At 35.0% G+C, this 24,532-nt stretch overlaps 2 protein-coding genes across 2 annotated transcripts; both read left to right on the top strand.

Annotated features, from left to right (window-relative positions):
- The first annotated feature begins 1,255 nt into the window (after window positions 1–1,255).
- LOC142175860 (uncharacterized) lies at window positions 1,256–1,822 on the top strand. Its single transcript, XM_075242861.1, has one exon. It carries the CDS (start codon window positions 1,256–1,258, stop codon window positions 1,820–1,822), a length of 567 nt encoding a protein of 188 aa, XP_075098962.1.
- Window positions 1,823–22,788: 20,966 nt separating this feature from the next.
- Window positions 22,789–24,213, top strand: LOC107784196 (uncharacterized). Its single transcript, XM_075242860.1, has 3 exons — window positions 22,789–23,001; window positions 23,074–23,373; window positions 23,497–24,213. The coding sequence occupies exons 1-3, from the start codon at window positions 22,789–22,791 to the stop codon at window positions 24,211–24,213; spliced, it is 1,230 nt and encodes a 409-aa protein (XP_075098961.1).
- The last annotated feature ends 319 nt before the right edge of the window (window positions 24,214–24,532 follow it).

Here is a 24,532-nt window from a genome sequence, read left to right as displayed (position 1 = left end):
AATAATAGGCTAGCCCATGGGGCCCCGTGGCCCACCTAGGACTGGGTTGGGCTAATCATTATAAGGCCCATCACAACGATTGGCTAGCCCAGCTCAGCCGTCAATTGCTAAAATTCATGTGGGCTAGACTGGGTTAACCTAGCCCGACCCATATTGACAGCTCTAAAGAGAAGTATAGTTGTTTTGACAAGTATAGTTGTACTATAGAAAATAGATTTGTCAGAATGATATCTTTTTATAAACAAAGTATGTCATGTAGTAGAAATTTTCTACATATCAACATAATGATGATTGTGTCATGAACATATTAAAAGACATATGTAGGTTCCGTGAATTCATTAAATTGTCTCTTTGTTATAATACACAACAAAATACTACTTTCACATTCTTTTTTTGGAGGTGTTTGTATATGGCCTATAGGATTTTGACCATAATTAATTTGGTGAGAGAAGTGCCGTTGGATATAAACAATTTTTTTTCAAATGGCCATACTTTATTTGAAGTGCTATGGAATTCAATTACGTAAGGAACTATGGTTAACTTGAATAAGTTTCCTTAATGACCTTTTCTTTATGTGAGCCATGAATTAATATAAACTGGCCTTAATATAACTTAATATCTCCTTAATATAGAAAATTTGTCTAGTCCTAAGCCCTTGAATTGATAGAATTCTATGATTTATTGTGACATATGTTGTCATACTGAATGGTTGTAGCCATTTTTATTGTTTTCTTGGTCCTATTTCAGATACGGCTGAACAGTGACAAGCTCGAATTACTCCAAGTAGGAGTTCTCGAAGTTAAGGAAGGAGACAACGTAGAAGGATGCATCGTCGCAAGACTTATTTCTATAATGATTCAGACTCGGGGCCTGAAGTCATCAGGAATGTCCCGAGAGCGATGCAAAATGAGTTAAGGAATTAGAGGGCAGAATGAAGGGAATGAGGAAAGAAATTTAGGGAGTTTATGGAATTTAAAATGGCCCTGATGCTTCTATTTATGAATATGTACACATTTTTCAGTTAAAAAGATCTGAATTGTCTATACATAGAGATTACTGATTGGGAAGCATGTGTTATTTTAGCAGACTCTCTTCGAGAGCCTTGGGATAAAATTTTAACTGAGATTTATCATGATATTTGGCGTAGTGCATCTTTTAGCATATATGTGCAATAGTTAGTATTCAATTGGTACATGGATGTCCTAGCAAACATATAAATTATTATTATATATTTTATTTTAATGAAATTTAAGCTATGAAAGCGGCATATTTGAAGATAGTAGAGAGCATAGACGAGGGGCAGAAGAGTGCTAACAGGGAGGGGTATACGAAGGCTAGGAAGGAGGCGAAGTTGGCGGTTACTGCGGCTAAAACTGTGGCGTTTAGTCATTTTTACGAAGAAATTGGAGATAAAGGCGGGGACAAGAAGTTATACATGCTGGCGAAGGTGAGGGAGTGGAAGGCTCGGGATCTGGACCAAGTGAGGTGCATAAAAGACGAGGAGGGTAGAGTTTTAGTGGAGAGGGCACATATTAGGCAGACATGGCAGTCTTACTTCCACAAACTCTTAAATGAAGAGGGATATAGGAGCATTGTACTGGGGGAGTTGGAGTACTCAGAGCGATATCGAGATTTTGGGTATTGTAGACGCATACAAGTGAGGGAGGTTGTAGGGGCTATGCGCAGGATGAGTAGGGGTAAAGCGACTGGGCCAGATGAGATCTCGATGGAATTCTGGAAGAACGCGGGTAAGGAGGGCTTACAATGGCTTGCTAGGTTGTTTAACGACATTTTTAGGATAAAGAACATGCCCGATGAGTAGAGGCGGAGTACGATGATTTATTTGTACAAGAACAAAGGGGATGTCCAAAAATGCAACAACTATAGCGGTATCTAGTTGTTAATTAGCAACACAATGAAAGTGTGGGAGAGGGTGATTGAAGGAAGGCTGAGGATGAGTGTGTCCATTTCCAAGAAACAGATTGGTTTTATGCCGGAAAGGTCGACTACTGAGGCAATTCACATTGTGAGGAGATTGGTGGAGCAGTATAGGACGATGAAGAAGGATTTGCATATGGTGTTCATTGACCTGCAGAAAGCCTATGACAAAGTCTCGAGAGAGGTTCTATGGAGATGTTTGGAGTCTATGGGAGTGCTTGTAGCATATATTAGAGTGATTTAGGACATGTATGATGGAGCTAAGACACGGGTTAGGACAGCAGGATGGGACTCTGAATATTTTTCGGTTGAGATGGGGTTGCATCAGGGATCATCACTTTCATTTTTGTTTTTCCCGGCGATGGATTCATTGACGCGACACATTCAAGAGGATGTGTCTTGGTGCTTGTTATTTGCAGATGACATAGTTCTGGTTGATGAGACGCGAGCTGGCGTTAATGAGAGGTTGGAGGTCTGGAGACATACTCTGGAGTCTAAGGGTTCCAAGTTGAGCAGGACCAAGACAGAATATTGGGAGATAAATGAGGATGTCACACACTGTATCGGAGTAGAGTGAATAAAATGGAGGCTCGCTTTCTGTGTCTTGTGTGATAAGAATGTGTCGTTGAGACTTAAGGGTAAGTTCTACAAGGTAGTGGTTAGACTGACTATGTTGTATGGGGCAGAGTGTTGGCTAGTCAAAAACTCCCATGTCCAGCAGATGAAAATAGCTGAAATGAGGATGTTGAGATAGATGTGTGGGCATACTAAATTGGATTGAATTAGGAATAAAGTTATTTAGGACAAGGTGGGAGTGGCCCGTGTGGAGGCAAATATGCATGAGGCGAGGTTGAGATGGTTCGAGTATATGAAGAGGAGGGTAGAGGTAGGCCAAAGAAGTCTTAGGGAGAGGTGATCAGGTGGTACATGGCGCAACTTGAGCTAACTGAGGACATGACCCTATATAGAAGGGAGTGAAGGTTGAAGGTTAGTTGGTAGTCGTGTGTTTCCCTTTGCCTTCTATAGTTTGATAGTATTAGTGCTAGTACGGTACCTTTTTTCCTTAGTTTTCTATATTCGCATGTCTTGTTTTGTTATTACTAGCCATCGGTAATTTCATAGTTTGCTGGCAGTACTTCGTTCATATTCTCATTTGCTGCCTTGGATTAAGTTTTCTAAATATATTGTCTTGCTATTACTTGTTATCGTTACCTCTTTCATATTCTCTGTTGCTATCTTCGATTTCGTTTTCTAATTATTTGTCTTGCTATTACTTGCTATCAGAGCTTCTATCACCTTCTTTTGCCGAGGGTCTATCGGAAATAGTCTCTCTGCCCTGCCAGGGTAGGGGTAAGGCTGCGTACATCCTACCCTTCCCATACCCCACTTGTGGGATTATACTAGGTTGTTGTTGTTGTTGTTGTTGTTGTTATTGTTGTTGTATTTTAATGAAATTTAAATTATGTTGTTTGTCTCACCAATTACATATATTATTTATTATTTTATTTTATAATGGATTGAGATTTGAAATAAAGTACACACTAAGAAGATATTTTAATATTAATTAAAATATTTAGATATAAATAATGAATAGAAATATAGTGACCTTTCGATTCTATACTAAATGTAGAATTAATATTATAATTAATTTGCTTGAGTGTGTAATCACATGCATAAATTGACCGCAGTATATATTGATGAGTTAAACTTGTAATATTGTCTCTAATAATAGACTTGGCATCGAAAAGTATCATTGATGACTTGAACAAGGGTGACAAACTGAATGATGAAAATTACGACATATGGAGTCGTAAAATATGGAATATACTCAAAGAGTAAGATGCTCTTAAAAGTATTAACCTTGTTATGAGTCACCCAGAGGAGGGCAACACTGCCCAACACAGGAGGGATCTAGAAACTTATAACATTTGAAAAAGAAAGATTTCATTACATGTGGAATTATTGTAAGTTCAGTTGCTGATGATCTCATCCACGAATGTGAGCAATATCTTGATGCTCAAGCCATGTGGGACATTTAAGAGAGGCATATAGGGGTACAACTTTGACTCGCCTTTGACAGATGACAATCAAGTTTGACACGTACAAAAAATACCATGATCACATTGTCAAGCAACATCTAAGGGTGATGTCAAATATGATTGCTCAACTCAAAAGTGCTTGCAGTGCTCTCTCTGATGAGCAGCAGGTTTAGACAGTGATTCGATCACTTCTCAATAATTGGGAACATCTGAAGGTTAACTTGACCAACAATGATAACGTTAAACTTTTGCTGATGTTGCCTGTCATGTGGAGCTTGAAGATGAGCGACTTGGTGCTGCTAAAGTTGTACCTAATACCTTTGTGGCAGAATCAAGTGGTACAAATAGTTCAAGCTTCAAGCGCAAGAGAAACTGAAAAAAAGACGAAAATGGTAAGGAGACCGGAGAAGGATCCTCCAAGAAAAGAAACAAGCCAAATTCCAAGAAAGGAAAATGGTTCTACAAGAAGAAAGACAGAGTAAGATGAAGTGCTACAATTTTCAAGTTCCATGGCATTTTGCTCGTGAGTGCACTGAGCCGAAAAAAGGTAGCATTTCAAAACGCATCTCTTAGTTCTATATATGTTTCTAGCAATGTTTTACTAACTGAATCTTATCTTGTATGGATTATAGACTCATGGGCCACCGACCATGTGATCCGTGATCGAGAAGTGTTTATAGAGTTTCGTCGAGTTCTACCTGGATCAAAGCATATATATGTGGGGGAAAATGTAAAGCTTAAAGTCAAAAGGGATAGGCACTTGTAGAATGGACATGCGTGATGGCCGATCTTTGATGTTGCATGACGTCCTATATGTTCCAGATATTCGACGAAACTTAGTGTTTGTGTCTGTTCTTCTAGATTTAGATTTCAATTTGAACTTCAGTCACAATGGTCTTAGAATTACTCTAGACAATGTTCTTTATGGTTTTGGACATCGTTATGATGGTTTTATTATATTAAATTGTAATCCTTCTACGTATAACTATTATGTTAATCGTTGTGTTATGACATGTTATTCTAGTAATAACACCATTGATGTTATTACATGGCATGCAAGATTAGGTTACATAGTGCAGGATCAAATGAATAGAATGGCTAAAGAAGGATATTTAGGTTCTTTCTCTAAAATTGAAATGTCAACTTGTGAAAATTGTCTTGTCGGAAAGATTACATATAAACCATTTGGCAAGGCTAAGAGAGTTGATTTTCCATTTTAATTGATCCATTCTGATATTTGTGGTCCAATGAATGTGAGGGTTAGGTCTGCTGCTTTATATTTCACTATGTTTATTGACGATTTCACGCGCTTTGGTTATGTCTATTTGATTTCTCATAAATCTGAAGCTCTTGAATGATTTAATAAATATTTGAATGAAGATGAGAATCAATTAGACAAAAGGATTAAGACTTTAAGAACCGATAGAGGACGTGAATATCTATCAAAAAAAATTGAAGAATTGCGTAACGAAAAGGGCATCACCAGAAAATTAACTATTCATTACACACCTCATCAAAATGGTGTAGCAGAAAGGAGGAATAGAACAACATTGGGCATAATAAGGTCCATGATGGTGCAGTCAAATTTACCTATCTCCTTTTAGGGAGATGCGTTATTGACTGCAGCCTGCATATTGAACAAAGTGCCTTCTAAATCAGTTTTTCCACTCCTTATGAGATTTGGACTGGTCATAAATCAAACTTAAATGATTTACGACCTTGGGGTTGTGCAACATATATAAAAGTTTCTTTTAGCAAGTTTGGTAAATTAGATCCAAAAGGCAAGAAATGTATCATTATAAGATATTCAGAACACTCTAAAGGGTATGTGTTCATTGGTGAATTAGAGGATGGAAGTGTTACTGAGATTGAATCGCGAAATGTCACATTTCTGAAAAATGATTTTCTAGAGAAGGGCGAGGTAAAGAATAGAGAGCCTCTTTATGAAATATTGAACTCAGATAGTCAGCAAGTGTCTTCTGACACAGTTAATAATCAAATCGATCAAAATCTTGTTCTTGATCCGAGTGGGACTTCTCAATCCAAAAATCCTTCTGAAAAATCTGAATTTCAACTACGAAATAGTACCAGAAAAATATACCTAAACGTACTTATAAGACTGAAGATTACGTTTTCATGGTATCTCCCACAGAAATGGACGAGTCAAAGTTTGTGACTGAGGATGAGTGGATGAAAGCAATTGATGGTAGGCTATAATACCGTATTTTAGTCACTTATTGCACTATAATTTACTGCACGTTACTTATGTTGAGCTTTAATTAGTAGTGTTTTACAGTTATTGTGTGTTTTATGCCGTGTAGGAGTAATTTCGAGTTATTTAGATATTGCGGAGCAAATTTGAGCTATTTGGAGCTTTGAAGTCTGAGTAGAAGCCCAAGATATTTAGCCGGGATCGTGTTCGGGGGTCGAATACCAAGTCCGGATGTCAAAACATGGAAAAAATGAATTACTCTAAGAAGTTTACACTACCGCGCCACATGGGGCGGCGCGGCAGTACATATTGTTTCCAGAAAATATTTTGCAAATTGTTCCGAAAATTGCCACTAATGCGGCGCATGCCGCATCGCGGTAGTACAAAAATCTTAGAGTATCTTCCCATTTCCGCTAAAAAGGGTATTTTTGTCCGACGTTCATTTGGGGATAGTTGAAATACACGGGAAAAACACCATTTCTGGATTTTTGATATACCTTAGACCTAGGGAAGCTAAGGAGAATTAGGAGAAGAACTATCACAGGAGTTTCATCCTTCCTTCCTCACTCAAGATCCGAGTTTGGATTGTATTTATGTTTTCCTCTACTTTTATTTCATTTATGAAAAACTTCTCCATGTTTATGGAGTAGAACCTTTTGGGTTTTGATGGATTTGGTGTATTGATGGTTGTTTGTGGATTATAACTATATTTTTATGTATTTGAATCATTTTTGGAAGACTTAATTGTTGCACAAATGTTCGTTTGTTCTTGTATTCGAAAGAGGCATAACTTGTGATATATTTGCACTATATTGTTGGTTGAGTTTATAGATTCTTCTAAGTAATCGAAAGAGGCTAGTTGAATCCTTGATTAAACCTAGTTAGAAGGATAATCGAAAGAGATTCTCCTAAAGATCAATCCATTATGAATTCTTGCATATCTTCACCGAGCTTAAACTGCTTCATATTGTGAGGTTGAGATTTAACCGATAGAGGAGTTTCTACTAAGCAATTGTACTGATAATTAAGTGAATTCGAGAGACTCACTTGAATATTAGAAGTGAATTATCTAGAGTTAGATCCCGAATAATTATCTTGCACCTATCCTATCAATCCATATTTTCTTCCATTAATAACTCCCTTGCTTACCTTTGTTGCGATTGTCATTAGTCAATAGTTGTAGATTTTAGATTATTAATTATATAAACCTCAACTGTTGATCCTCTTGAATAGCAATCTAGCTACAAGCTAGTTTTGGAATTACATCAAATGGACGTGAAGACAACTTTTCTCAATGGAGAACTAAATGAAAAAATCTACATGGAACAACCTGTAGGTTTCATCATTAAAGGCCAGGAAAAGAAGGTCTATAAATTGAAAAGATCTATTTATGGCATGAAGCAATCTTCAAGGCAATGGTATTTGAGATTTCACAAGGAGGTGATCTCGTATAATTTCACCATGATCAATAAAGATCATTGCATTTATGTGAAAAAGTCCAATGGGATGTTTTTAATTCTTTCTCTTTACGTGGACGATATTTTATTGGCCGAAAATAATTTGGAGTATTTGAAAACTATCAAGTCATAGCTTTCAAAGTCATTTAATATAAAAGATATGGGTGAGGCTAACTATATCCTTGGAGTTAAGATCCAAAGAGACCGTTCCAAAAAATTATTGAATCTATCTCAAGAAACTTATATAAAGAAAATTGTGGAGCGTTTTCACATGAATAGTTGCAAATCCATGGATGCTCTTATAGTGAGAGGTGAAACCTTAAGCCTTGAAATGTGTCCCAAGACTGAAAATGAAAAGGAAGACATGTCTCGAGTTCAATACTCAAGTGTTGTCGGAAACTTGATATACGCTATGATGTGTACTCGCCCAGACATTTGTTATGCCGTAGGTCTGGTTAGCAGGTATCAATCTAATCCCGGCAGAGATCATTGAAAAGTTGTGAAGAGAATGTTTAGATACCCAAAGGGAACTGCAGGTTATTCACTATGTTATAATGGAAATGATTTATACTTGAGAGGATACACAGATGCTGATTGGCCTGGTGACCAAAATGATAGAAAATCAACATCCGCTTATGATTTCTTACTTAATAGAGGTGCTATTTCATGGAAAAGTAAGAAACAAACTTGTACAACCCTTTCAACGATGGAAGCTGAGTTTGGGGCTTGTGCATCTGCGGTACAAGAAGCTATTTGGTTGAAGAGATTCTTTGAACATTTGAATATTACAAAGAACTCTCAGGGTCCCATGACTCTATATTGTGATAGTCAAGCAGCTATTGCATACACAAAAGATCCTGAGTATCACAGCAAGACCAAACACATTGACATCAAGTATAACTTTGTGAGAGACATGGGGGCAAGTGGAGAGATAAATTTACAGTACATCCCTACGCGAAGCATGATAGCTGATCCTCTTAAAAAGGAGATATCTAGAGACCTGTTTGAGAAACATGTTATGGCTCTAGGTTTGCGAAGGATATGAACATATTTATGTATTGTAAAATGACTTTATTATTATAATATACTCATCAATATTTGACTCTTGAATTTATGCTTATATCTCGTATGCATGTGATGATGTTTTGTTGATAAAGTGTGTCGAACAAGTCACGAGATTGTCTCTCTCACACGAGCAATCGCCTCTTACGTTAAGAATCGTGAAGAGATGAGACCTTATAGAACCTTGGATAATGCAAGGTTATATTTACTTGTAAAAGTCGGTCTTGACAACTAGTCAGACTTACGAATTTTACCATTCGAGTATGACTTGTTTTGTATGCCAGATGCGAGTTTCTCAAAAAGGTTGGATTTGAGGATTATTGAATTAAGAAACTCGGGTTAGACATTTGAAGGTGTCTAGACCAAGATCTGTATGGTCTTGAATGATTAATAGAATAATTCACACGCACTAATATATAGTGAGAACACTGTAACACGTGTTTCATACCGCGTGTGCTAACGACCAATGGGATAATGGAAGAATGAATCACTAATTCTTCATTGTGTGAGATCCCAAAGAAGTTATATTAACTTTTATTGGAATACCCTTTGACCTTTTACTGTCTCTTGAAGTGCCAATCAATGTTGTTACTTTAGCATGTCACTAATAGCCACGAGTGATTCGGCAATGCAATGCACGTCTAGGAAAGTAGTTGATTTGGAATGGAAAGATTCGAGTAGAAAGGGAAGACAACTAATTTTAACTGTTGTAATTTAACTTATAGTTATTGTTCGACCAATACACTTACCATGAGGGTATCAAGTGTAATTATAGATACAAAGTTAAACATGAACTCGAGTTCGCCTCTTCGAGGATGATGGATCGGATAACTAGCTACTAGAGTAGCGGATGATGTCTGGGGTATTGTGAGTAATTAGATCCTCATGTTAGTAGTGAATCCTTTCCGAATGTGATCGGATTTCTACGTAGAGCTTCAGAATAACCTTAATAGGTTTGAAATTTATTATAACTTTTGATGCTCGCAGGTCGCATGAACTACTTGTCTATATGAATTAAGTATGTTATTTATTCATGATACTAGTTTTAGTCCGGTCCAACATGAGCGAAGTGGGAGATATTGGATTTTTTTGGTTTAGGGTCGCTCTATGTGGGCTGACCTAACCCATATAAAAGACATAAGTGAGTTATCTATAAAGAACTGCACAATAAAAGGGAAGAAGAATATGAAAAAAGTGGCAAGTTGGTTTTTCAGAAGAAAAACCGTATCTTTTCTTCTTTAAAACGAGAAGTCTGCATATGCTTTCAAAATAAAACTTCAAGAGACAGAAAAACTTCCTCTTGAATTTTCCCATAAACACACACAAAATCTAGGATATTTAGTTCGTGGATAAAACTCCGTTTTCAAGAGATTCGACTAGGGGCTATTATTTTGGTGGTGAGTTCAACAATTTTTTCGATGCGTCATTGTCATATACGCTATTGTTGTTCTCGCTCCACAATTTATTCTAACACATATAATAGTAAACGGTCCACATGGCAGGTGACTGGACCCATATATTTATCACCTTTATTCGTTCCAGAAATCAAGCGATTCAATCCCAACCTTAACTGATATATCATGAGAATAAGCAACACAAAAGAATTCTTGAAGAATCTTCCATTTCTTCAATATATGCCAATATAATTCTCAATTAATTTCTTGCATCATAATTGAACCGGGATGGTGTCACGACCCAAAATTCCTCTAGTCGTGATGACACCTAACCCAACCCGTTAGGTAAGCCAATTTCCAACTATCCAATTCCAATGAAATTTATTAAAAGAAAATATCTAAAACCAATACATCTCCCCAAGAACTAGTAGTAAAAATCATGAGCTTCTAAAAATAGAGTATACAAAGCGGAAATAAAATAATACATAGTCTGTTTGAATAATACATTAACAGAGCTTTTATAAATTTAAGGCTACCCTGAACAAGAGGCAGCTACAACAGGAACGCAGGTACATCTTCAGATCCCGCAACCATCGAGCATAGCAACAACGGCAACCAATATCTGCACGCAATGTACAAAAGTGTAGTATCAGTACAACCGACCCCATGTATTGAGTAACTAACAAACCTAGCCATAGGTTAAAAGTAGTGACGAGCTTCTACCAAGGTCAGAGTCCAACTTCCATAACCAACAATAGTTCATAACAATATTAAACAAGTAATACCAGAAGTAACTCAAGAATAAAGGCTCAGCCAAATCATGACTTCTGAAAATAGTTTTGCCTTTCAAGTACATCAATGAAAATCCGAATCGTATACCGAAGATTACCAAAAATATGAATAAGTTTGAAAACAGTAATTTTTCTAAAATCCTTTCAATGATAAATAAAATATCTCATTTTTTTCCCAGATAACTAGTGTAAAACAAATGCATCACTATGCCCATTTGTCAACATGTGAGAGAAATCATGAATAATGTGATATCGTACAGCATGAGGAAATCACATCACTATGCATGTATGTCATATGTGCATGTCAATTTAATGTATCTCAGAGATTGTACTCATGTACTCACACTCTCAGAGTACTCAATCTCAATGTCTCGCATTCTCTCTCACTATGCTCAGCACACTCAATCACTCAGCGCTATACAATACCTACTGCGGCGTGCAGCCCGATCCCTGTTTATAGTCGACTGCGCTCACTGGGGTGGGGGTGGGGTGTACAGACTCATGAGGGGCTCCTACAGCCCAAGCGCTATAAGCACGGGCAACTCACGTGCTGCACGGACAACTCATGTGTCATAATATGAATCCCTGGATCCGCATGGTCAACTCACGTGCTATGCGGACAACTCACGCGCTATGTATCAATACCTGGATCCGCACGGATAACTCACGTGTTACGCGGACAATTCAGACGCTATAGTATCAATACCTGGATCCATACAGATATCTCACGTGCTACGCGGACAACTCACGTGCTATAGTATCGACAACTCACGCGCTATGGTATCAATACCTGGATCCGCATCGACAACTCATGTGCAATAGTATAATATATATAAAGCCAACATGGCCTGCTGCGGCGTGCAGCCCGATCCCAAAAATATCCTCACAATCAGGCCCTCGGCCTCCCTCAGTCATCAATCTCTCCAGTCTCTCTCTCATGGGCTCACAATGTCATGAGAACATCCCAAAATGATGATATGATGTATCAATAAATAATAACAGAGACTGAGATATGATATGTAATGACATGAATATGACTGAGTATGAATTTTCAATTTAAAATAAATATTTCACATCAATATGACCTATGTGGGTCCCAATAATACTGGCACATAGCCTCAACATGATTTTTTAATATGTTTTTTAGCTCAATTTCTTTAACACGTAAAACTGCATGAAAAATGCCAATATTATTTAACTACAAAATTTCACAAAAACAATTATGTCATAATTTCTATAGTGCACGCCCACACGCCCGTCACCTAACACGTGCGTCACCTCCCAACAATTTATGAAATACATATATTCCGGATTCATACCCTCAACTCCAAGATTAGAAGAGTTACTTATCTCGAACAAGCCAAATCCAATGTCGAGAAAGCTAAACAATGCTCCAAAAATCCCATTATGCGCGTATCAACTTCCAAACGGCTCGAATCTAGTCAAAATAATTTAATTCACCCCACAAAAATTATAGAAATTAATTCCATATCAAAATACTAATATTTTCTAAAAATCCGAAATTACGTCCAAAAAATCACCCGTAGGGCCTACATCTCGGAATCCAATAAAACTCATAAAATCCGAACCCCCATTCAACCACGAGTCCAACCATACCAAAATTACTCAAATCCGACTCCGAATCGGTGTTCAAATCTCGTAAATTCATTTTTATGAAATTGTAGAAATTTCTCCAATTTCTCTTGAAAAATCAATAATCTAATGCTGAAAACGAATATTAATTCATGGAATATAATCACAAGGGAGTCAAGAACACTTACCCCAAGTTTTGTAAAAAGTTTCCTCTCCAAAGTCGCCCAATCCGAGCTTCAAAATCCGAAAATGAAGAAAGAAACCAAAACCCACAATTTTATCTTCTGTCCAGTCATTTACTCTTCGCGATCACGAAGAACAAAAATTTCCAGCGCAAAATTTGCCGTTCGCGATCGCGAAGAACAAATGCCAGCTCTTCGAGACAGCCTCTAGTATAATGGTCATAACCTTTTGTACAAAACTCTAAATTACAATTGGTTTATCTTTCTGAAAATTAGACAGCAAGGGCTATAACTTTAATTTGTTGCTCATCTCCCAATTCCTTATATATTCCGAGATATAAGCTTCCAAAGGCAACCCTATGCAACCAGATAGCCTATAGTTTATCCACCATAACCTTTTGTACACAATTTCAAATGAGAATTGGTTTACATTTCTGAAACCTAGACAACAAGGGCTACAACTTTCATTTTTGGATCATCTTCAAATTCCTTATATATTGCGAGATATAAGTTTCCTAAATCAGGTCAGTACAACAGGAATTTCTTCTACGCGATTGCGAAAAGGCTTCCGCGATCGCGATTCACAGTGCCCAAACAACAAAATTGCTCTTCGCGATCACGACCATTTGTCCGCGATCGCGATGCATACCTCTGTGGCCAAAAACCAGCAACTAAGAATGGCCTAGAAATAGTCCGAAACCACCTCGAAACTCACCCGAGCCCCTCGGGACCTCAACTAAATATACCAACAAGTCCTAAAACATCATACGAACTTAGTCGAAACCTCGAATCACATCAAACAACGCTAGAACTACGAATCGCACCTCAATTCAAGCCTAATGAACTTTGAGCTTTTAATTTCTATATCTTGTACCGAAATACATCAAATCAATCCGGAATGACTTCAAATTTTGCACACAAGTCATAAATGACATAACGAAACTATTTCAATTTTCAGAATCGGATTCCGACCTCGATATCAAAAAATTAACCCCCCGATCAAACTTCCCAAAAATTTAACTTTCGGCATTTCAAGCCTAATTCCACTACGGACCTCCAAATAATTTTTCGGACACGCTCCTAAGTCCAAAATTATCATACAGAGCTATTGAAATCATAAAAATTCAAATCCGAGGTCGTTTACACATAAGTCAATATCTGGTCAATTATTTCAACTTAAGCTTCCAACATAAAAATTCATTCTTCTAGGCTAACTCCGAAATACCTTAAAACCAAAACCGATAATTCACACAAGTCATAATACCTCGTAGGAAGTTATTCAAGACTTCAAATAGTTGAAAGGAGCGTAAATGCTCAAAACGACCGGTCAGGTCATTACAGATGGCCAACCGGTCATGCCAACTAATATTTGTTTCATTAAACCTCCAGTTTACTTGTGGCATGTGATTGCATCATCATACTTATACTTGTGTAGTACAGATAGAAGAAAAGTTATATAACCTTTCATATTTACCCGGTATGGTTATAGTAATATAAAGATATTCAATATTCCTTCTATTTATAGTCTCAATATGCCAACCACTTTGTCTAATACATTTGAAACTCAAAAAGGTTCGTTTGAGACTTACTACAATATCAATGTCATGAACAATTTTATTCATCGGGGTGGTAACAAATTAGTTCTTCCGGAGCTCTTAATTGCTTTTGTACTACAAGATCTTTTTTCACACCATCCATATAGTGAATATCTCCTTCACAAAGAAAATCATATCATAATAATTGTCTTGGTCAAAATCATCATAAGAAAAATAATTTTTTGCTTTAATTTTGCGTTTAATAACTTTTTATAAGGCATGACAAAATATTTCTTTTTGGCGTACCACATGTACGGAACCAATGACACATCCATGTAACTACACAGTAATATTCATTATCTTTCTTTGTCTCATACCTCCCTTAGAGCATAATAAGTACATTATTATGCATAATCTTTAATCACATATATATTTTCACATTCACTTTCAGGAAAGAGTTTGCATTTACAATACTTATCACAAGCCACATTTTTAAGTGGACTATAATCATATGGGTGTGCTTTATTATTTTCATACCACATTGATGGCAAACATCACCTTCAAGTTTTGAAGAAATATTTTGAGAACTGTTATTATTCTCCTTTTTACAATTACCGACTCAGCCGACCCTGGCATTAAACCAAACGATATCGTTTGGTTTGTCTTCATTGAAACTTATTATGCACTGCTATCACATTCACTTCAAGAATGAAGCAAATCAAGTGGGACAATTTTCATGCCTTTTCATGAAAAATATATTATTTTTCTTTAGTCATCATTATATCATCAATATGGTACATTGGGACTCAAACCTAATGTCTTACCAATATAAAGACATGTTAGGCCATAATAAATTGGGACTCAAACCCAAATCTTATCATCATTGAGCATCAGGACTCGAACTCGATGTCTTACTCTCATGGTGTGCTGGGACTTAAACCCACCATCTTACCCTTAATCAATGTTATCACAGTATTCCGTCATCATACAACTTTTAAGTATTACCCATTTTAATGGTTATAAATATAAACTCGTCTAGTGATAAATAAAATTTAAGAATTTGCATCACTTTATCACATATTTAATTTGATGCAGCATATGAACTATTCGATTTGGTACAAATGGCCTCAGTCCACCTATTGAGCCAAAAATGCTCCCACCGTTAACTTTCTGGCTCACTTTTGCTATTACGACTAACAGTCAATGCCAAATAAAAAATAAGTTTATTTACATTACACATGGCAAATTTTTATTGGTCCAATTTTAAAATATGACCCAATTAAATAAACTCACCCGTAACCCTTTTTGTTTATCCAACTCCAAAGTCCGACCCACCTAAAAAAATATCAAAACTCTCCCATCACCATAGCTGCCACTAACCCCTTTTCTCCATAACAACTACACTGCCATCACAACCATAATTCTCATGTTTGCTCCATTCCTCCATTTTCGAACAATAACAACGAGAATATTATGCTTAATCGAAAGAGTCCGGTTAGAAAATCTTTAATTTTTTTCGATTTGATGTCCTTTCTTTGTTATAAAATTAGGGTTTTGTTCAAGGAGGAGTACATAGGCCATAACATTTTCGTCTTATATAATAAATTACCATTTGGGTCTAATAACTTATTAAGAGTTTGCAAAATTTACAAAAATTGTGAAGAAAAATCTGGATTCTGAAATTTAAAGCCCATGAATTCATAATGGGTTCTTTGATTATCTTATGTGATGAGAAAGAAAAAAAGATTTACCATTTTAAGTGACATATAAATGTGAAAATTAGGATCTTTTGGCGAATATTTTCGAAAAATGACAGCTTCAATGATAAATATTAAATGAAAAAATTGATAAAAATATGAAAAAGGACCAAAACTGCCCCCTAGACTAAAAATGTGGTGGCAACGTGGTTGCTATGGAGGAAAGGGGATGGTGGAAGCTATGATGGCGGTAGAATTGGAAAGATGGAGAAGTTAATTTTTTTGACCAATAAAAAGTTACCACGAACCTTTTTTTGTATTTAGCATTGGTCATTAGTCGTAGGGGCATAAGTGAGACAGAGAGATAAGGTTGGGGGTATTTTTGGCTCAATAAGTGGACGGAGGGCATATTTGTACAAAATCAAATAGTGTGATGGCAGTTTTGGCCCTTTTCCGTATTTAATTTGATGCAACATATGAACTTTATTATTAGAAGAGAAAGTCAATTAGTGGGTATCCATGTAATCTCATATCTTAATCAAGATGTTAAAGCACATCAAATACTATTGGTCCTCAAAATTATTTTTTAAAAGATAATTTTCCAAAAATAATCAACCTAGATAGATGATATGTGTATCTAATTAATTAGTATGGATCACAATATAATTAACATTATTTTTCATGTGCCCAAAGCAGAAGATTAACGTACTATATTGCCTTTGCCAAAATAGAAAACTAAGTGTAAAACTTTTCACTCACAAATCTTTTTTCTTTCTTAAAGAAGCAATAGAATCATATCACGAAGCCAAACAAAAACTGGAAAGTAAAATCCCAATCCAACATGATCATATAACATAAGTTTCAAAGTCAAAAGTCAATCTCATATTAAGGGCCATGTACACACTACTAATAGGTCTTAGAAGTTCAATAAACACTTTTAATAACATTATAAGGCACTCAATTATTTATATGTTTAAAAGCATCTTTTCATATATATAAAAATTATTATCAATCAGTTAACATTTCTAAAATTAATATTATTAAACAACATACAGTCAGAAACTTGGTAAAGAAAAATCACTTTAGCACTCATGCAAGACAGAAACCAAAAAAATTATGTTCATCCAAAAGTAGAAGAATTAAAATGACGGGAGGGTCTTAGGATGGCAAGCACACATGCTGATGCATATATGATATAACACAATAACTAAATTGTATAATTCAAGATAAAGATGAGGAACATTTAACCATACAAAACTAGCATCATATGGAGGTAATTCCAGTTTTATTTTTATTTTTATTTTTTTTAGGAAGATTTATAGTGTTTTCATACTTTCCCTCCAGCGTGACTCGAACCCAGGACCTAATGATTAATAGGTGGAGATACTTTTACCAACTGAGCAAACCTCACTTGTCATGAAAGTAATTTCAATGAAACAGAGTTAAGAGACTTAAGAAAAAACATTCATGTAATAGTGAAAAAGTTAATGTTCACCACAAATAGTTTGTAGTGATAAATGGGGGAAAGCTATATGTTATGAAAATCTTTGTTTCTTTCTTATAGCTATAGATATCCCTATATCTCAAATAATCAGAGAAGAAAACTATTATAGCTAGGCCAAGATAGAGTACAACAAAGAAATTAAGAGTAGTATACCTTAGGATTGAGCGCAAGGAAACAATAATTTTTTTATTCCCTTTTGATTTCTTCAAGCACTGAGTGCAATATGAGGTGAATAACTTTCAGTTAGCTACGTGATAATAGTATGAGTTCGTAGCGGGTCGAGTTTCGTGCTGATAACGTGTTATGAAATATAGCTCAAAGTAACAATATAGAACAAGAAAAAAACAAACTAAGAGATCGATATAGAGAAAGAGAGGAGAGATCCTTATTTCTTCCATATATTCAAGTGTATTTTTCAAGCATATAAAATATCACTTTTCATCTTCTATTTATAGTATTACATAGAGGTATACCAAAAAATACCATAAACATATCATTAAGCATTTGAGATCATGGAGGAAGATCATGAAGAGGTTATGGAGTTACAATCATAACTCCATAAGTATTAGAGTAGTGATAATTATGGAGATAATAGAGAGTGGTAGACATACATTATAATTTAATATTTTATAACATGATATTGTTATTTATTCTGTCATTTCGTTTTTACTTAAATAAAATTTGTAATTTGAGTGCACGAGATAGCAACATGTGCAATTATCTCATAATCGGAAGCAATAGACAAAAATTAAAATCAAATTGCCTAGTAAGAAAAGCCAGCAAGATATCCCATTGGTCAACCAAGTTAAGCAATAGTACACTAGATCATAAATTTAGGATGATATTATAATGTGTTGTAAATTCTAATATCCAGGGACCAAAGTGATGCGTTTTGGCCTCGGTTACTGTTTTCCCTTTTTTACCCCTGCACAATCTTCAAAATTCATAAAAGGTCCATTGTTTTGTCTCATCCCTTGTGCTTGGTCCACTTCTCTCTACTGACGCTTTTACTCCTCTTACGAACCAACCGCGGTCTTATTATCATAGACGATATTGACGTCCGTTAAGGAATATTCCGTTTAGAAATTCACCAATTTAAACTTTAAAGTAAGTGATATTTGTTCAAGAATATCTTTTTTTTATTTACCAAAATCCATTTTTAAAAAAATAGGAATATATATAATGTTTCACATTTCCTCTCCAGTATGACTCAAACACAAAAACTAACGATTGTGGGTGAATATACTTTTACACCAAATTAAACTGATTAAATTTGGTGCAAGACTTTTTTTTTTATCTATGTACTTCTTTAGTCTATTTGGACGCTTGCTAAGAAAAAGATGAGTATAGCAGAAAAGTGAAAGTCTATCAGTATCTACTCCTTTCCTTATTTTGAAAACGGCAAAGTCCAAATATATTCATGCAATTTTAAAAATGATCTAAAAATATCTCTCGTTATACTATTGGGTTATTTATATCCTTACAGTCATACTTTGGGTTCAAATATACCCCTCGTTTAAATGGAGGGATACGTGTCATCGTCCTGTTGCCAAATTCTAAATATCTCCTAATTAATTAAAAAGACTCATTACCTATACCCAAAAAATAATTTTCTAAATCAATTTATTTTTGTAAAAACTGAAAAAAACTAAAAATAATTTTACTAAAAACTGAAAAAAACGAAAATATTTTTTTTCCAATTTTTACAAAAAAACTGCTTTAAAAAAACTGAAAAGCAATTATCTAAAGTAATATTTTTGTAAAAACTGGAAAAAACTTATTGTTTTTTTTACTAAAAACTGAAAAAATCAAAAATATTTTTTTCCAGTTTTTGGAAAAATATTGCTTTAAAAAAAACTGAAAAATAATTTCTAAAGCAATTTGTTTTGTAAAAACTAAAAACAAACACTGAAAAGTAATTTTCTAAAGTAATATTTTTGTAAAAACTGAAAAAACAAATATTTTCTTTTTTTCAGTTTTTAGTTAAAAAAAATTCAGTTTTTTCCAGTTTTTAATTGCTTTAGAAAATTATTTTTTAACTTTTTTTCCAGTTTTTACAAAAACATTGTTTTAGAAAATATTTTTCACTTTTTTTAAAGCAGTTTTTTTGTAAAAACTGGAAAAAAAATATTTTTGTTTTTTCAGTTTTTAGTAAAAAAAAATTACTTTTTTCCAGTTTTTACAAAAAAATTGCTTTAGAAAAATATTTTTCGGGTATGGGTAATGAGTCTTTTTAATTAATTAGGAGATATTTAGAATTGGTCAATAGGACGATAACACATATCCCTCCGTTTAAATGAGGGCTATATTTGAACCCAAAGTATTGACTGCAGGGTATAGATAACCCAATAGTATAACGAGAGGTATTCTTAGACCATTTTTGAAAATATATGGATATATTTGAACCTTCCCCGTTTTGAAAACCTAAAAGCCATTGCCTATTGTTATATGCTTTACATTTCTACTGCTGGCTGTTGTATTTGACCCTAGCTAAGCTATGTGACACAGAAAACTCCACTTATCATATATTCTTTTCATACAATAAAAACGAGTGATGCGCAAGTTTGTTTGGATTAAATAAAGGAAAGTAAAGTACCTAAACAGGAAATGGAAAAAAGAAACACATTGTTACTTGTTTCTTTTTGCCTTTTAATATCTGGTTATATTTGGTTTCAAGCCGAATAAAGAATGAGAAAGGTTTTGTTCACAAAAGTAATTCCCTTTGCTTATAACAAAGAGGTGCTTTTCTGACATGACAACATATTCTACTAAAAAAAAGAATTGATTCCTTCTATTCCACCCTCTTTTAGGCTGATATTAGATGTATAACTTATTTGGCAAAAAACTTATTTGGCAAATTCAGACTATACTTTTACCTTTCTAATTCAAAAGATCTTACCCCTTCAACACTTTATTACTAGTCAGAAACACAGAAATCTAGGGACCCCTCAAGTTTAATAACTCGTTACTATATAGTCATTGTTTGGTTCAGCTCGTGTACTTAACATACTCAACTCTAGAGACTATTTTAGTAAAAATTAGAATAACCGTGTATATGTATTATTGCGTTCTTTAGACCAATTCTTGAAAGTGTAGCCTGCAATTTCAGGATCGGACCACCATTTATCTGTTTTTTTTTTTTTTTAACTTTGAATGCATTTTTTAATCATTTGCGTCTGACGTATAATGCAATCATTATATTATTCACTATTTATAGCACGCCCAACTAGTTGTTACTCCCTTCGTTTCAAATTAGATGAAGTATTTTTTATTTTAGTCTGTTCCAAAATAAATGACATATTTCTATATTTGGAAATAATTTAATTTTAACTCTTCATTTTACCCATTTTACCCTTAATGAGAAGCTTTTATAACCATAAAAATGTTATGGCCCCACAAAGCTTTTACCCCTTAAACTTTTAAGACCACAAATTTTAAAAGTTTTTTTTTTTTCCTTAAACTTCGTATCGAATCAAAATACCTCATGAAACGGAGGGAATATTTTTTAAAATTACTCTACACAAACTAAAGTCAATGGATTGCATGATTTTGTTTCCTAGCTAGCACTATAACAAAAATGGACGTCAGTGTTATTATAAAAGTAAAATAAACGGATCACAATGTAAGAATGCGGATTGATCATCATTCGTCAATGTTTATGGTCAAATTGAATATTGGAGAAAATTATAGAATGATTTTGGACAGCTGGCTATCTCCAAGGGTCGTTTAATTTGAGTATGAGAAAAATGATCTCTATATTAATGTCTACATTGATATTAGTAGTAGTAACATATAATTAAGGCGTCTGAGTTCTGTTAAGTTTTTACCTATAGATAACATAAAAGCAGCTAATGATGTAATCTAGTATTTTTCGATAGAATAACAATTTCCTACACTTGAAACTCAATAATTTGAATTTTTCTTGATTTTAATGATATGCTTTAATAGCCATGCATATATAATTTAAAATCACAAATTCTAAAAATATCTTTGACTCTGTAACAAAAACTTTTATAATTCTTTCTTAAAATCCACGTCTCAGTGGCCATATAATATGAAGCAAAAATAATTTGTAGTACTCCAACTAGTATAAGAGAGGAGGCTAGTTGTATCTCTCTCTTCAACGCTTTAAAACGGGTTAGAAGGCTTCTCTTAAAGTTCACTATTCAACTTCCTATTCAAGTGAATCCACCTGGAGCGAGCTACGTCTGGGATCTTTCCTTATAGCTTTCTTTCTTTATTCTTTATCGCCTAATCTTTCTTTTCGTTGTTGAATCTCTCTTTGATTAATCAATGTGTGATATTTCGAATCCTCATTACTAATGGAATCCAAATGATCTTTGGATTGATTAGAAGATCCTTTCAGTTGGCTAGAATTCATTACTTGAACGAAACTAGATCATGTGGAATCATATTGAATATTTGACAATATATTGCTAAAAAATCGATCCTTGTTTACCAACCACACATGTGAACGGTGGGAGGGCACATGGAATTAACCTATTGATCAATTTAATTTGTCATTTCACAACTTACATGGTTAAATCAGCTTATAATTTTTGTTACTCTCTCTCTCAGGCTTTAAGCTTTCACGGGGCTTTTTATCGACAAGAAGAAGTTTTGGCACTTGAAGTGTCTATTGAGATACAAGACGATGATATTACTTAACAAATTGGGATGTTTTTCTTTCTTTTACTATTGAGCCCCGAAGCCCACAATATATTTATTCTAGTTGTAATATAAGTAGTGGGCTGACCCATTTATAGATAGAAGACAAAAATATTTGGTAGACAGATATTTCATTTTTCCTATGACTTTGAGCAAAATAGAAATCGAGAAATCTCTCTCTCTCTCTCTCTCTCTCTCTCTCTCTCTCTCTCTCTCTCTCTCTCTAATCTCACTATGAGCTCAGAATAAACTTCAGTGATTTGTTCGTTGAACGAGTTTTAACATGGTATCAGAGCCCAGATCTAGATAGATCGGATAATTATCTCTCGTCCGATGTTACCCTCACACATTTTCATCGGAGTTTTGAGGTTCTGCTGTTTCTTCGCGTTTCTGAGTTTTTCCGACGAGTTTTTCGTCGGTGTTTTGAGTTTCTTTTTCGGTGTTGACGACGGAAATCAGTGCCTTTCTACTAGCACTTGAATGTTCCCAATGATTGATCGAACTTATTTTTGATATTATCTTAGGTGTCTTCCTCAACCTAGGGTTTGGTGGTTTCTGCATTTTTGCTCATTCAGCTAGGCTTTGCTCGTCCTTCTGACTATTTTTTCTTACAAGGCCGTTGTTTCTTCCGGTCACGAAGGAAATTTGGTAACCCTAGTTATCTCTCCTCATTGCTTGTTTGTGTGTGCATCTTTTCCTGATTAATTATGTACAAAATGCCGAATAATGATGATTCCACATCTGCATTACTAACTATTCCTTCTCCTGCTTCTCGTTCTGTCTTTCATGAGGATGAAGATGATTATACGCATCCATGTAATCCTTTTTATGTGCATCCGTCTGATGTTTTAGGATTTTCTTTAGTTTCTGTACCTTTTGATGGTACTGGGTATGGGAGTTGGAGACGAACCATCCTTGTGGCCTTATCTGTTAGAAATAAACTAGATTTCATTAATGGATCTTCAGTTAAGCCTCCTGACAGTTCTCCCTTGGCGAGATAGCGGCTGAGGTGTAATGATTTGGTTGTCTCTTGGTTAACCAACTCCCTGTCCAAAGACATTGCTCGTAGTGTTGAGTACTCTGAACTTGCAAAAGATATTTGGAGTGAGTTGGAGGAAAGATATGGTCAAGGGTATTTGAGCTTTGCTCACACCTCACAAGGATCACTTGATATTGCTTCATATTTCAGCAAAATCAAGCAATTGTGGGATGAAATTGATGGCTTGTCAATTAGTAGAGTCAGGTCTTGTAGCAATTGTGGTTTCAAATCTGATTATCAAAAAGATGATGATGTTCAAAAGGTGTATCAATTTTTGATAGGTTTCAATGATATATATGTGCAAACTAGAATCAATATATTCATGATTAAGCCTTTTCCATCTATGAGCACTGTCTATAGTATATTATTGTCATATGAGAAGTAGAGGCAGGTTTCTACCTCTCCTCAGTTTCTCCCTACATCTGCATCTTTCAATGCTGGGGTGTCTAAGCAGGGTTTTCCTTCCAGAGTCAATTTTGATGCTCAAAGACCTCTTACATGTAAATATTGTAAGAAACCAGGTCACACTATTGACAAGTGCTACAAGCTATATGGGTATCCTTCAAATTTTAAGTTCACAAAAGGGCTTGGCAGTAAGAAAACTGCAACTCACGTTGAAGTGAACTCTCATTCTCCTCTTACTAATGTGGTTCCTGATTATGTCAAGTCATCTGAGTCTAGAAATGCTTCAATGGTTCCTGGTTTGACACAAGATCAATTCTCCCAACTGATGATGTTACTGCAACAATCTTATGTATCTGCTGATTCCTCCTCTACTCCCACTCTAATGGCTTTTGCTAACTTTGCTGGCAAGCTGTTATCAGAAAGTATTCTGCTCAAGTCATGCATGCTTTCACAAGTAGATAGTTTTGTTTGGATAAGAGACTTCGGAGCTTCTGACTACATGATTTCTCATAAGGACTCACTGTTTAATCTGAAGACACTACCTATACATTGTCTAGTTTCTCTACCAAATGGTTATAAAGTCAACGTTCATTTAGTAAGATCTTTGACTTTGTTTCCAAATTTCACAATTCATCATGTTCTTTATGTTCCTTCTTTTCAACACAATCTTATTTCAGTTCATAAGCTGTTAGAATAATACAATGGGATTGTTCTGTTTACCAGAACTCTTTATACTATACATGCCCCTTCTCTGAAGATGCCTCTAGTTCTTGGTAAACTGGACCACAATCTCTACAAGCTCCTACTTCCTCCTGTTGCTTCTCCCAGTACTGCATCCAGTTACTCTTCTAGTGTTATTTCCCCTGTTGTTCCCCATGTTATTTCTCCTGTTTGTGTTTTCCCTGAGATACAAGACAATGCAAAGAATGTAAATATTGCTGATGCTGATGAAACACATATAAATACTAATGCAATTCTGAATAATATCAATAAAATGGATGTCGTTTGGCATTATA

This window comes from Nicotiana tabacum, chromosome 22, assembly GCF_000715075.1.
Source record: "Nicotiana tabacum cultivar K326 chromosome 22, ASM71507v2, whole genome shotgun sequence".
Classification (NCBI taxonomy): domain Eukaryota; kingdom Viridiplantae; phylum Streptophyta; class Magnoliopsida; order Solanales; family Solanaceae; genus Nicotiana; species Nicotiana tabacum.
The sequence above is the reverse complement of the archived record's forward strand: the minus strand, read 5'-3'. Positions and strand labels throughout refer to the sequence as shown.